Below are 13,834 nucleotides of genomic sequence, written 5' to 3'. Positions count from 1 at the left end.
TGAGTGATACGTACATGCACACTTGTGTATTTGTGTATGTGTAGTATTAGAGTTAATCAGCTTGCCTTTGCAACACAGATCTCTTCATTGGGATTCACTAATCTGGATTGTCAGATTGGACTGAGCCAATCCAAAGCATGATGAACCCGTGTTGTTGCTTTAGCTGTAGCTCACCTGAGAAACCAGTTGAAGCTCCGATTGCAAACAGCTCACTCCTGTCATGCTGGAACCAGAACATAGCTCTATAAGGCAGGAAGAGCATGCCCACACAAGGTGTTGGGTGTGTGTGCTGAGCTGTCTTCTGCTGGCCTGTTTGTATGTTGGAAGTTTGTACGTCTGGAGAAGCATCTTACCCAGGTACACAACTCACCAGCAGTCCTCAGACAGTGCTGTTAGACTGGGTTAATGTAACTGCTACTCTATGTGTGTGTGTGCAGGGACCATCCCAGTGTCATAAAGCGCCGCTGTGCCAGTGTACTGCTGGTCTCTGCTCTGTCACCTGCCGTGGTGAAGGCATGGATACACTGGGCTGATGTCAGGGTGAGTACACGTGAATAAAACATGTCATTGTCTTCATCTGTCTCCCTTACTTCTCCAGCTAGCCATTATTAACTGCAGAATATGAATAAGATAGAAAAGGTTTATGTGGTAGTGTTTTTATATTTACCTCACAGACATTTTTAGATTCAAAGACAGGAAACATTATCTCAGCAAATGGCGGAGTATTGAAGAATTTGGCTATATTTTTCTTATTGTCAATAAATCTCTTTTGCGGAACCAAACCAACAATGAACTCATCCTTACAAGACTTTTGTATGTGCATCCAAAGCCTGATGTATCGTATTCCTCTGGGCTGTAGACCTCCAAAAACGATTAAAAACACATTAGTGAGTCATACCTTTGCACCAAATAGTTTGGTTCCAGTGGTTTTGAACGAGCTCCAAAGACTAATAACAGCGATTACGTTTTCAGTCTCTGCACAGTAGTTCCATGTGAGGTAGACGACGCTGTTCATGTGTTGGAAGGCAATTCTATAACAATGTATTACGAGGTCAAGAGGTTGTGTTATATAACACAGCAAACTAGTTACACGTGCAGTGGTGTCTGACATATAAACTTCTATCTAGAGACTGAACATGTGGTCTCTGGAGCCGTTTCTAAACGAACTAACCTGATGGTAATCTTCAGGGTGATGTCACCCAGTGCAGTGATGTGGCTCATTAATGTGTTTTTAATAGTGTTTAGACAACAATGGAGGTCTACAGCACAGAGGAATACAATGTTTCAGAATTTGGATACACACACACACACAATACTTGTAAACTGACAAATTAATTATTAATAGTTTAACTCTGGGAGCCTAGTTTGTGTTCCACAGAAAAGATGGACTACCTATAAATCTCCCATTCACTTGAATGAGAAACTTTTGACTAGTACTGTATACAATCACTGACAGTATAATTTACACCCAAAGTATACACCAATGGCACTAGCAAAATAGAGAATTAGAGAGAGGATTATATACATTTAGCGAAGAATATAGGGGTTTATTAAGCATTAAGAATGGGTGATTTGATGTTACTCACCATCATCTATCCTCAGTGTAGAGCAGCAATGGTGAACATTTCCTCCACGGGGAGGTCAAAGGTCAGTGTCAGTCAAAATACAGCATCCTGGAGCTGAAGGGGGTTCACTATCCTCCTCAAGGACATTTTAAGGATGGTCAGGGAGTGAACCCTGACCATTCAGGTGAAGGACAGTGTCCTCACTCCTAGGGGCATGTTCACTATATAAACAGAGTCCTGTGAGGTTAAGCTTATGGACTCATTGGCTTAACTTTATAATCACTAAAGGGTAAAAACTATGTTTAAAAAGCTGCACTTGCCCTTCCAGGTCGATGTGTCTGTGTGGGCGTTGATGGGAGTTCGCTTGGAAGGTTTCATTCCTGCAGCCGTATTTCCACTGCTTCTAACCATGGTAAGTGTGAAATGATTCAAGCCAGAAAAACCTTGAAGAAAAAGAGTTTTTTGTCCATACCAACCAGGCGAGGACTTCCGGTTCTCTGAAATGATCCCAACGCGGAAGTAACTTAAAACTGCATTCTATCAAAAGGCCACCAGGGGGCGACCGTTTTGGTGTCAAAAGAAATTCCGTCTCTATACAAGTCAATGGAGAATTCACCAACTTCTCACTTGATTTCTAACCTCAGTAAACGTTTTCAAAATATGTTTATGGTCTCAATCGCTAGTTTAAAGCCTTCTTCAATGCAGTATAATGTTCATTTGGGAAATGTTGGCCTCCCTGATTTTATATTTGATGATAAAACAGGGTATGCATTAGGGCGTGGCTACGTCGTGATTGACAGGTTGATTGGTTCACAGGTTCAGGAGGGCGCCTCTTGCCCCTCCTGATGCCCATATAAGTAGAATCCGTGTTTTTATTTTTCCCGGCATGCACCGGAAATTTTCAAGATGGCGCTGCTCAGATCCGAAACTATTCGCTTCAGCTTCCAAGCAGCAGTCCACAAACCAATGTCCAAAATTCTTATATACAGTCTATGATACCAACCTTTATCAGAGATTGTGTTCTTTATTAAAATGACAAAAACTAGACCACACATTGCATAATAGGTATTACAATACTGTGCAGATTGTCTCAGATACAAAAAAAACAAAGAACAGAATAAAAGCTGCATATCCAGCGTTCCCATGAAATAAATCATTTTATTAACCTGCTAGAAGTAAAGTCAACCGGAAAATGTAAAAGTAGTCTGAAACTAAGACACCACAGTTAAGCAGTATACTGTAGATCCTGTTTCCTTCTTAGAACATTTAATTTATGCTGCACAGAGGCAGTTTTGACATCTCTGAGATTCATTTTCCGCTCCAAGTACAACACAGTGTGCATTTACAAGCTGAATTAAATCTCTGAAAATTGTAGGGATATCCCATGAGCATTTTTTTAAAACCACATACTAAGAAAATGTGCCCTGTAAAGCCTCTGCTTTCATCTTTTTTATGTACTCTCTCTGGAGGTTATGAACATCTGATTTTATTCTACACATCAGGTATTTTATCTTGGTCCCTTGGTTCATTCTGCGATGGACAACTCTAAAGGTTTCACTGGGGAACTGCAGTCAGCGCTGGGTGAGTTAAACATGCCTGTGTTTGCATCTATTCGTACTTAAATGTCATATTAAATTGATTGGAGTTGTGCAGTTTTTTATATGTGTGCTTGCATGCATTTGATGTGTATGCCATCATAATGTCTTGATTTGATTTCCCCAGATGTTCAGTCATGGAGGTTGTGTGTGGGAGATGCAGTGTGGCTCAGGAACCAGGTGGTGGCGCCACTGACAGAGGAGCTGGTGTTCAGAGGGGCCATGTTGCCCATGCTGGTGCCCTGCACTGGACCCACCGCTGCCATCTTCATGGCACCAATGTTCTTCGGTGTTGGTATGAAAAAAAAAACTAGAATTAATCATTTTCTTTTAACACCTTTACAGTCAACTTGAGGACCATGACAACATTATAAAAGGTTAATGAAAGGTAAAATACATTAATTAACATTGGAATTAAATACACTTTTTGGTTGTTTTTGCTCATGATAAAAGGTGCTTCATTATTTTTGAATGAAATGCTAACTGTACACCAAATAGTTTGACTAATATACTGTTTTATTGTATTGTAGCCCATTTCCACCACATCATAGAGCAACGGCGCCTCCACAAGGACAGTATGAGTGTCATTCTCTTGGTGGCAGGTCAGTTGACTTAAAAAAAACCCTCCTATTTATTAACATATAATTCATGAATTGGTTGCTGAATCACATAGTTAAAGGGCGGGTCAGTCAGTATGAGCAGTGATTTCCTCACTGTTATCATCCCTTCTGTTTATACTGGCGATTAAAAGATCCCCTTCAAATGTATACTTTCAATGTAAGTGATGGGGGCAAAAACCCACAATGTCTTCACACACATTTATGCAAAAAAAAAAAAATGCATTTAAAAATGTATCTAAAGTAAGGCTTCAGCTCTCTGAGTCTGAGTTAGTATATCAAGTGGCCACATCTATCTGCCACATTTACATTTTTTAGCATTAAATTACCTTCTTGCGTTTCCCTGTTGAGCTGCAGTGGGAAAAAAGAAGGACTTTGGCAATAAAAAGACTGTAACATTGAAAGCTATCACTTGATTTGCACCTAACTCAAAGTCTATATCTAAAACCTAGTTTATATAATGCATATAACTTGTATCAGCTTTCCAAGAGTATTACGTGGACAGTAGAAATACTGATTTTTTTTTTTTGCAGGGATGCAGTTCTTGTACACAACAGTGTTTGGTGCCTTTACTGCCTTTATATTCATGAGAACTGGTGAGATGTGGAGTGAACACCATTCTTCCTGGCTAAAATGCTCACCTCAAATGAAAACCTCCTAAAATCTGTTTTCTCTTTCTTTAGGTCATGTTGTGGGTCCAGTTCTGTGCCATTCATTCTGTAACAGCCAGGGTCTGCCTGACATCAGCTCTGCCCTCCAACACCCTGAACGCTCAGTTCTAGTATTCTCTTATCTCATGGGAGTGCTGCTGTTTCTGGTACTTCTCTTCCCGCTGACAGACCGCTTCTTCTATGGTGCCATTCCCGTCTGCAGCCTGGCTCCCCCTCCAGAGTCTGTGTGCTAGATTAAATTAGATGAAATAAACTCTCCTCTTACTCCTCTTAAAACTACTCTTTTTACTGTGGGCTTTCTAATAAAAATGTATTTTTGTAAAAAGAGAGTGTGTGTGTGTGTGTGTGTGTGTGTGTGTGTGTGTGTGTGTGTGTGTGTGTGTGTGTGTGTGTGTGTGTGTGTGTGTGTGTGTGTGTGTGTGTGTGTGTGTGTGTGTGTGTGTGTGTGTGTAAGAAGAAGAGAACTATTCTAGCAGTTCAGACATTTCCTGCATGGTTGAAAATATTTCCTTCTGTATTGAAACTCAACACCAGTACAACTTTCCCTGGCTGGAGGGAGCGAAAGAGAGGTGTGTGTGTGTGTGTGTGTGTGTGTGTGTGTGTGTGTGTGTGTGTGTGTGTGTGTGTGTGTGTGTGTGTGTGTGTGTGTGTGTGTGTGTGTGTGTGTGTGTGTGTGTGTGTGTGTGTGTGTGTGTGTGTGTGGCAGAGAAAAACAAATTAACTGTGAAAGAGAATAAGAGAACGGGGAAGACAGTGGAGGAGAAAGCAGCAATAGAGAGAGCGACACATACAATATGCAGACAGAGACAGACTAAAACATAGACACTGTGGCCAACAAACATACAAAAGCAGCCAAAGTGGAGAGAAACAGCTATGTAAAGTCAAATTATCAGGACAAGTTAGGGTATGAAAGTCAGAATTAAACAGAAAATAGTGAAAGAGAAGAGAAAATATTAAAAAAAGGGCATACAGCCAGATGTAACAAGAGCAATGCCAACAGACATGAAGAGAAGAGAAGAGAGCAGAAGAGAGCAGAAGAGAAGAGAGCAGAAGAAAACAGAAAATATGAGAACAGAAAAGTAAAGATGGGGGAGACGTTAGTGTTACCCCAGGGAAGTAAAGAATGTGAAGTGGCAGAGTTGACGAAGAGGAGAGCGGAGATGAGAGGAGAGAGAAGAGGAGAGAGAAGAGAAGAGGAGAGGTCATTCAGGGTCAGTGGAAAAAGTGAAAGGGTCACCTGTGAAAGATTATTTCAGATGATTTATGAGACAGACTGATGAGCTAATGATTAAAACCCAAATCCCGCAAGACAACGTCATTTCACATTTACCCCTGTGGATACACACAGATGAACTATACTTACATGTGTATTTGATTTCTCTTCATGTCCTTTTGGTGCACTCAAACTCTTCAGATGTTTGGCTTTTGTCTCCGTTTTTACACCCTCATCCTGGAAGAAAATAACCTTCATTTCAGCAGTGTGTTTAACATTTGGAACGAGAACTTGAAATTGAACTTAATGTATCCACAGGTATGTACTCACAAATGGCATACAGTAGTTTCCCTGTTTTAATACCAACTACCCTCTGCTCACAATGTAGAGTTTATTTTCTGCTCACTGATGTCTAATTTTGGAAAAGATTTAAAGGGGATTATGTTTTTTTTTTATTTTATTTTTTTTCAAATCTGTATTTATTCAAGGACAGACAGCTGATTTCTCATGCTCTCACTCATAAATTTCAACTCAGTCATACTTGGGATCTTTCCAGTACAACAAAGTCTTGAGCTGCTGGCTGATGAGCATTAGGGATTTGGGGGACTTAGCTCTGCTGGATCAAGCCTGACAGCAGTTTTTTTTTTTTTGCAAGAAGCAACTGTATTACCTTTTTTACCTCTTCAATGTCTCTCCCAAAGAATAACATAGAGATAAAAATCTTAACAACCTCCGATTTGGCAGCTGCCCTTTGAGATTGCAAAGTGGCCACTGCCTCACAGGAGTGAGGAATGTGAGATGAAGACAGCAGAATAATAGAGAAGGAAACAAAAAACATGGCTCTTATTTAACTTCCCTGCACAGATCTGGCCTGCAGAAGATTTTAGCATTGTGGTTTGGGGAATAGTTTACCTTCTTTGGCTGATGCTGACTCAGACATTTCTTTCAGAGTAGCTGTTGTTTTGAGCAGCACACAGTGAAAATTGAGGCCAGGTCACTGAGGGATGTAGATGAGGGATACAGAACTTGAAGTCTCAAAAGGGGAAGAGTGAAGGAAATGGTGCAGAGAGAAGTCAGACGTATCTCAAAGGTCCGACACATCAGACGCCTGCCTGTCTCTGTTGCCCTGTCGAGGCTTTGTGTCCTGCCCCCTTTTCTTGTGGAGTCGTCATGCTTTTTTCCCACTGTTAATGCATTTACCATTACACACACACACACACACACACACACACACACACACACACACACACACACACACACACACACACACACACACAAAGACACGCACACACAAAGACATGCACATACAAATGGCTCCCTCTCTGGTGAAATGTGACTGTATCATGAGAGACACTAGAAAGAAGTGTAAGATGTCTGTATGTGTGTGTGTGCATGGCTCTGTCTATGGAAAAGCTGAGCCTATCATCTGGTAAAGGAATAATCTGTCAGGAATGATCCTCTCCCAGTGCTCTCTCCATCTCCCCTTCTGCTTCTCAGCACTTTTTAAAACCTTAACAGCTTTCTGGTGATTTTTCTAGCACGGTTTCTGTTTGTCTGAGGTTTGTTTATACATGTGTGATCCTTTATGTGCAGGCAGACTCACACGGCAGTCCGACCGATCACAGAATACTGTCACGTGAGCCTTTTCTAGCCATTTTTCCTTCTCTTAGTCATTGGAGTTTCCATCAGATACCATGTTTGCTTTAATTTTTCCAACTGCAGATTCTGTAGCAGCTGTTCACAATGGCATTTCACAAAGGTTTCCATTTGCCATTAGATGAAAGAATGCAGTGCAAGTGTAATTGTAACTGAGGCCTTGTTTTTCAGGTGAGTAAGAAAATGAGGAAACAAATTAGATTTCCTATAGCCCATTCCTGAACTGGTTGTGAACTGGCAACCCTGGGGTATGGCATGTGTAACCCATAAAGGGTTGCCAGATCATAATCTCAAAATCTTAAGTTGTTCCATTGGAGCTGCACAGTGGATAAGGGTAAGAGGCTGTGTTTGTATTGGGCAGCTTGCAGGTGTGAACAGAAGTGACACTGAGCAGCATGAGGGAAAGAGGGTAAAGCTGGAGAGCAAGAAACAAGAAACAAATGCCAAGTGACACATAGACATCTCAGCTACTTAGACATAACTGTGAGGCAGGATTACCAATGAGTCTACATCTAGCATCCAAGCTGTTTAAGTTCATGGTTTCAGTAACTGGCAGAGATGTATTCCTACTGGATTTGAACAATTTGGAAAGCGACCGTAGTCTGCACAGATATTTGTGGTGAAGAATTGTTGACAGTCTAGGAGTATGGAAGGGGGGCATGTATGTCTGCTATGAAAGATGAAACATATGGACCTTGTAGAAGAAGTGGATAAAAGTATCGTCTTTTTCCTCCACTCCACAGAAATCACCAGGAATGCCTACACTCCATTATTTGACCACAAGGCCACAGCTAATTGCTTCAGTGTGTGCGCAAGTGTTTATGTGTGTGCATGCATGTGTGTCTGTGTGTGTGCGCGACATAAGACACCAGCGGTTGGGAAATTGGGAAAAATGAACTGACGTGTCCTGCTGTATTTGATATGGCAGAAGAGCTTCAACAAGGCTGAATGGTGTTGTTCTGTTCCCAGTGACCCAAAACAAATAACAATGCAATTTTCCTACAGATCATTGTGGATGTTTGGTGATTTGAGACGAGTGGCAGTCAAGAAAAGGAAGTTTTCTTTTAATTATCAAAGCGGAGGCTGCAGACACTTATAATAATTACTTGCCACACTGGTGGTCCTGCCACAGTATACATGTTAAGGTTTACATCCATTAACACTCATCGAGAAATAAAGCAAATAAAGAACAGAAATATATTTTCCATATTGCTATTGTAATATATTCACATATATTTGGTTGTATATTTAAAACAGGCCATGAATGGACCAATATTAACCTAATTTTGATATACTGTTATTGTATTGCCACATATTTTTAATCTATTTCACAGTTCATAATTAAAGGTGGTTATATTTATTGCATTTGTAACACATTCTTGCAGAAAAATGACTCACCTCACTCATGCCACAATGCTAAGGTGTCAAATGACAATAAATATATATATTTTTAATTTTCTGCCTTTATTTATTCAGAGAAGTTTCCCTGAAAGACATGCTCTCTTTTTATCAGTAACATGCATTCACATGTCTGATCTGTTGGCCCACTGTGCAGTTTGGGGTTAAGAGCCCAAGCGGTCAAGGGCACCTCAGTGGTAATAAAGGAGGTCAGAGAGGGCGAGTGCTGCTCTTTCACTTTCCCCCAGGCGGGGAGTTCCGATCCTCTGAAATGATGCCAACGCGGAAGTAACTTAAAACTGCATTCTATCAAAAGGCCACCAGGGGGCGACCGTTTTGGTGTCAAAAGGACTTCCGTCTCTATACAAGTCAATGGAGAATTCACCAACTTCTCACTTGATTTCTAACCTCAGTAAACGTTTTCAAAATGTGTTTATGGTCTCAATCGCTAGTTTAAAGCCTTCTTCAATGCAGTATGATGTTCATTTGGGACATTTTGGCCTCCCTGATTTTATATTTGACGATAAAGCAGGGTATGCATTAGGGCGTGGCTACGTTGTGATTGACAGGTTGATTGGTTCACAGGTTCAGGAGGGCGCCTCATGCCCCTCCTGATGCCCATATAAGTAGAATCCGTGTTTTTATTTTTCCCGGCATGCACCGGAAATTTTCAAGATGGCGCTGCCCATATCCGAAACTATTGGCTTCCAATTTTATTTATTTATTTTTTTTTTTTATTGAAGATTTGTTAGTTGGGGTGTACATTGTGAAATGAGGGATGAGGGGGTTACAAATAAAAAATGGAATACTGTCAACAGGTTCAGTTATATAGTATCATGACAGGCAGGAGAAGACAAAGGATAAGTACATTTTATGTTAGGCAAACAGAGGTCTATTCAAAAACGTGGAAACAGAGAAAATAGTGCTATGGTCTTGATGGCTTTCTTATTTTCAGATTGACTAATTAGGTTGATGTATTGTTTGATTTCGTTTCTGAAACGGTGAGTGCAAAGTATTTGATTTGTAAATTTGCGGTTGTGAATATGAGCTTTGGCTAAAAATAATATCAAATTGATTATATAATATTGGTTTATAACTATTGGCTTCCAAGCAGCAGTCCACAAACGAATGGGTGACGTCACGGATGTTACGTCCATTTTATATACAGTCTATGCTTTCCCAGCCAAAATTTCAGACATCAGACTTATTATTTCATGAACAAAAAAAACAATCTTTCTTTTTGACCTGAGGAAAAGTCTAGTGGCTAAAAATTCAACTTTATCATGAAATACCCAACTGAACCTTTTTTTCAACAAATGTAAAGTACACAGTGTCCTTCCATGGAGTCAAACACATGTATTATATAAGCTATACAGGCAGCTGCTTCATTTCTAAACTGTTAAATTGTTATAAAGGAAATATCTGAACAATTGTAGGATGGAGTAACATGAAATTTGGTAAAAACATTCATGTTGCCCAGAGGAGTAAGCTCACAGCACACATTTTCTGCAAAATTTAATGGTCCCAAAAGGATGACGTCTAATAACTTTGGTCAATCCCTGAATTTTTATCTAGGGCCGTCATCAGGTCATCATTTTGTAACTTTTCATTATGACCAAATACAAGTACTGGGGAGATCTGGGACGAAAGTAACACCCTTTCCGATAAACATCATTTTAAAAGATAAAGTCAGACAGAAACTAATTTTGTTGTGATCAACAGTGCACATGTGTGTTCTATCAAAACCAGGTGCTCTTTCGTGCAAATGTGGAACGATTTTTCTGTAATTTGACTTTGAATTTAAGTTCAAAGTCTTTACTTTAATTTATTAATAATTTGTTTTAAGCTTGTTGTTATGGTGAAGAGAGAGATGAAAGAAACACCTGTTACAATTTTTCCAACAATGAGTACTGACAGTGAAACGTGACTTATTTGTTTCTATACTGAAAAACTCTGATTCTCTGGCAAACTTCGGGATGTGTTAAAATGCCAAATAATCTGTCAAATGATAATGACTATGACACATGAAACATGTCCATATTTATATACAGTAAGTGATTGTGTGCTGTACGTGCTGACACAGTAAGGCAGCTTGTCTGGTCTCCGAGAAGATCGCTGTATTACTCATAGACTGTATATAAGTTAGGGTTAGGGTTACTGTAGTTCTCCTCTAATTAATGACATTCCCATCCAGTTGCAAACATTATACCTACAAACAGTATGTTGGCGTTGTCAATGTGGGCATCTGAGCATACTGATGTTAGCGAGCTTTTAGCTGAAGGCACCACTGTGACTAACTACAGACTCTGCATTGCTGTAGACAGTCTTTTTATTTTATTAAATGCAGGTCACAAAGAAAAGTGTGTTTAATGTTTAATCAATCCAGATACACAAGGTTTAGTGGCCACCAAAGGACATCAAATGAAGAACAGATATTGGTCTGCTATAAAACAGGACTAGTGGTTGAAGTGATTTGGAGAGCTGGAAGGTATAGTTCAGCTGCTTGGAAGCAGAATTGAGAAAATATCAGAGCCAGTAATGATATGTGGCAAGTGGCTAGCAGTCAAGGAGGTAGAAAGTAGGCTATGACCTAGGATGTGAGGAGTATCAAGAGATCTGTATGTTCCATCATGGGTCTTTGGGTTGAGGAGATAGAGCAGCTTGGAGGTACTGTAAGTAGATTAATGTGAAAGTGGGGAATTGAGAGTGCAGGACGATGGAAAGGAGAAGTTTTGTCTGTTCTATCAATTACATTTCTGGAATGTGTCTCTGGGGGCGTGGCTGTCTGAGCAGGAGGAGGGGTCAACCAGGCTGAATGATAGAATAAACAGACCAAGAGTGGGAGGTTTGAGGTAAAAGCCAGGGTTCTGGGGAAGAAATTGCCGACTTGGGAGCTCAAATAATGAGACAGAAGGAGAAATGGGGGTGGAGGAATAACAGTAAGCAGAAGATAAGTAGCAAGCGGATACAAGCAAGCAAGAGAGAATGAAGGGAGAAGGGGAATGAGATGAAAGGATAGTTAAGGAAAGCAGGAGAGGAGAGGCTGAGGATAGTGAATGGGGAAAGAGGAGAGAGAAATCGGGGAGTAGTCCAAGAAAAAGAAAAGGAGGAGGAGGGATGTAGAGGAGGAGGAGGGGAACAAGACCAAAAGGCTCTTTAGGTTCTCTGGGATCCTGAGGTTTTATATTTGTTCTCCCTCTAGTTCTGATGGTTGTTACATAACTGGAAAAGACTGCTGAATAGTTAGATTGTATATATTCTGTCTGCCAAAACCAACATGCCACAGCCAGCCGACTCATCTGCTGTACAGAGACAGAACACAGGCTGAGACACACTGACCGTGGTTAATAACTGATTCCTCTAAACAAACAGCATGACTTTTCCATCCCATCATCCTATATTAGGAGGTGACAGCTATGGGTGAATCTTTTCAGCCATTTTTCCACAATGATCCCCCAAACCAGGCCTAAACGCAAAGCTTCAGCTATGATAATTACATTAAGCTGCCTTAATTGTGTGGTGGCAACTAGGACACACTTTCCAGAAAAAAACGTGATGAGTATTTATGTGAAGTTCCATTGTTTTCCAGAGCAGTTTTCCACTTATGTTGCTTAAATTGTTCAACAAATCAACATTTTGGCTTGTTTGTATGTGGTAGACCTTAATTTACACAGCAGCTCAAATCTATGGGGTTCATTTAATATTCTTTGGCTTTGCTTGCTACACAAAAAAGAAAAATATTACATTTTTTTCTATGGAAAATCAAAACATAACCTCTGACTTCACACCAGGAGTGCCATTCATGGCAGACGGATCATGTGACGGCAGTGGAGGTACCCCGAGTCTTCACTCCTGCTCCCCAGCTACCAAGAGGTCAGGCTGATGCACATCTGGCATTTCCTGTTTCCTCTCCTCCACATGCCCCCACGTAGTAGCCACACACACACACACACACACACACACACACACACACACACACACACACACACACACACACACACACACACACACACACACACACATATACTTATACATCTGTGCCCCTACAAAGTTATTGTATAACAGCATAAGAATGAACCCTCTCTCTCTGCACACACACACACACACACACACACACACACACACACACACACACACACACACACACACACACACACACACACACACACACACACACACACATTCATGCATAATCATAATTCCTGTTCCATACTAAAATCTTTCTATAGGACTGTAAAAACTTCCAGGTGGTATGGACTTAGTAGAAAAATAAAAAAGAAGGGAGGCTGGCAGAAAAAGTGTATTAAGGTGGCAGAGAGAGAGAGAGAGAGATAAATGAGATGAATGAAAGAATGACATCAAGAGAACAAAATAAAGACACAAAAGCAATGAATGGCTGACAGAGAGCAGGAAAGACAAACAGCAGAAGTTGGAAGAGAGAAAAATAGGAGAAGAGGAGGGGGGACAATCTCTGCATCTCATGGAACTGACAAACACTTTCCACTCCTGTGGATGCTGTGCATGCATGGAGACTGTGAGTGTGAGTCTAAAGCCATAGGCAGGATGGGGGGACAGAGTGGTGCCGTATGGTTTTCATAACTCTCTGAGGGTTTTCAATTACCCCTTCCCCACCACCACCACCACCACCACTACCACCACCCCAACCCGTCAACCCTCCAGCCTTCCCTTATACACTCTCACACACTTTACCAGCCCCCTCTTTCAAAAACACACAATTCTTTTTCCTCTACGTAGCACCCCCACCCCCCACACTCCCTTCCACCCTCCCCCCATCTTTCTCTCTTTCTGAGATTCAGTCAGAAAGCCAACTTTGCAGAGGCAAGAAAGCCCCAGCAGGATCAGATACAGGAGAGGGTTTCACTGTACTTCATCAGACTCATATGGACTTTATTTACCTCTTTTGGACTTGGCTGAACGGCAGATTACTCCATTCATCTATACTGAATTCTGGGCTCTACTGATTCCTCACTGGACTTAATTTTGGACTTCTGGACACATGTGGACTTTCTAAGAGATTCCACTGGACTGCATGCATCATTAGTTTTATTTAGGATCTGGTGAAATCTGTTTACTGTGACTGACAGTTTGCCGGTGAACT

General features: G+C 40.9%; 2 protein-coding genes across 2 annotated transcripts in view; one reads left to right on the top strand and one right to left on the bottom strand.

Moving 5' to 3' along the window:
- The window catches only part of snx12 (sorting nexin 12), a 160,692-nt gene that overhangs the window by 35,633 nt on the left and 111,225 nt on the right, over positions 1 to 13,834 (bottom strand). The gene's annotated exons all lie outside the window — the stretch shown is intronic.
- On the top strand, positions 221 to 4,681 carry LOC133994298 (CAAX prenyl protease 2-like). The gene is made up of 8 exons (XM_062433546.1): positions 221 to 357; positions 438 to 540; positions 1,894 to 1,977; positions 3,068 to 3,146; positions 3,288 to 3,455; positions 3,691 to 3,762; positions 4,311 to 4,373; positions 4,461 to 4,681. Exons 1-8 carry the CDS (start codon positions 221 to 223, stop codon positions 4,679 to 4,681), a joined length of 927 nt encoding a protein of 308 aa, XP_062289530.1.

Source organism: Scomber scombrus, chromosome 14 (genome assembly GCF_963691925.1).
Source record: "Scomber scombrus chromosome 14, fScoSco1.1, whole genome shotgun sequence".
Lineage (NCBI taxonomy): Eukaryota > Metazoa > Chordata > Actinopteri > Scombriformes > Scombridae > Scomber > Scomber scombrus.
Note: the sequence above shows the minus strand (reverse complement) of the source record. Positions and strands in the feature narration are given on the sequence as shown.

Excerpts from the sequence above, each read along its gene's own strand:
- LOC133994298 (XM_062433546.1), top strand. The coding sequence starts at position 221 with ATGCTGGAACCAGAACATAGCTCTATAAGGCAGGAAGAGCATGCCCAC. Across the intron at positions 1,978-3,067 it reads TTCCACTGCTTCTAACCATG|GTATTTTATCTTGGTCCCTT; the intron begins GTAAGTGTGAAA and ends TCTACACATCAG. Across the intron at positions 3,147-3,287 it reads GGAACTGCAGTCAGCGCTGG|ATGTTCAGTCATGGAGGTTG; the intron begins GTGAGTTAAACA and ends TGATTTCCCCAG.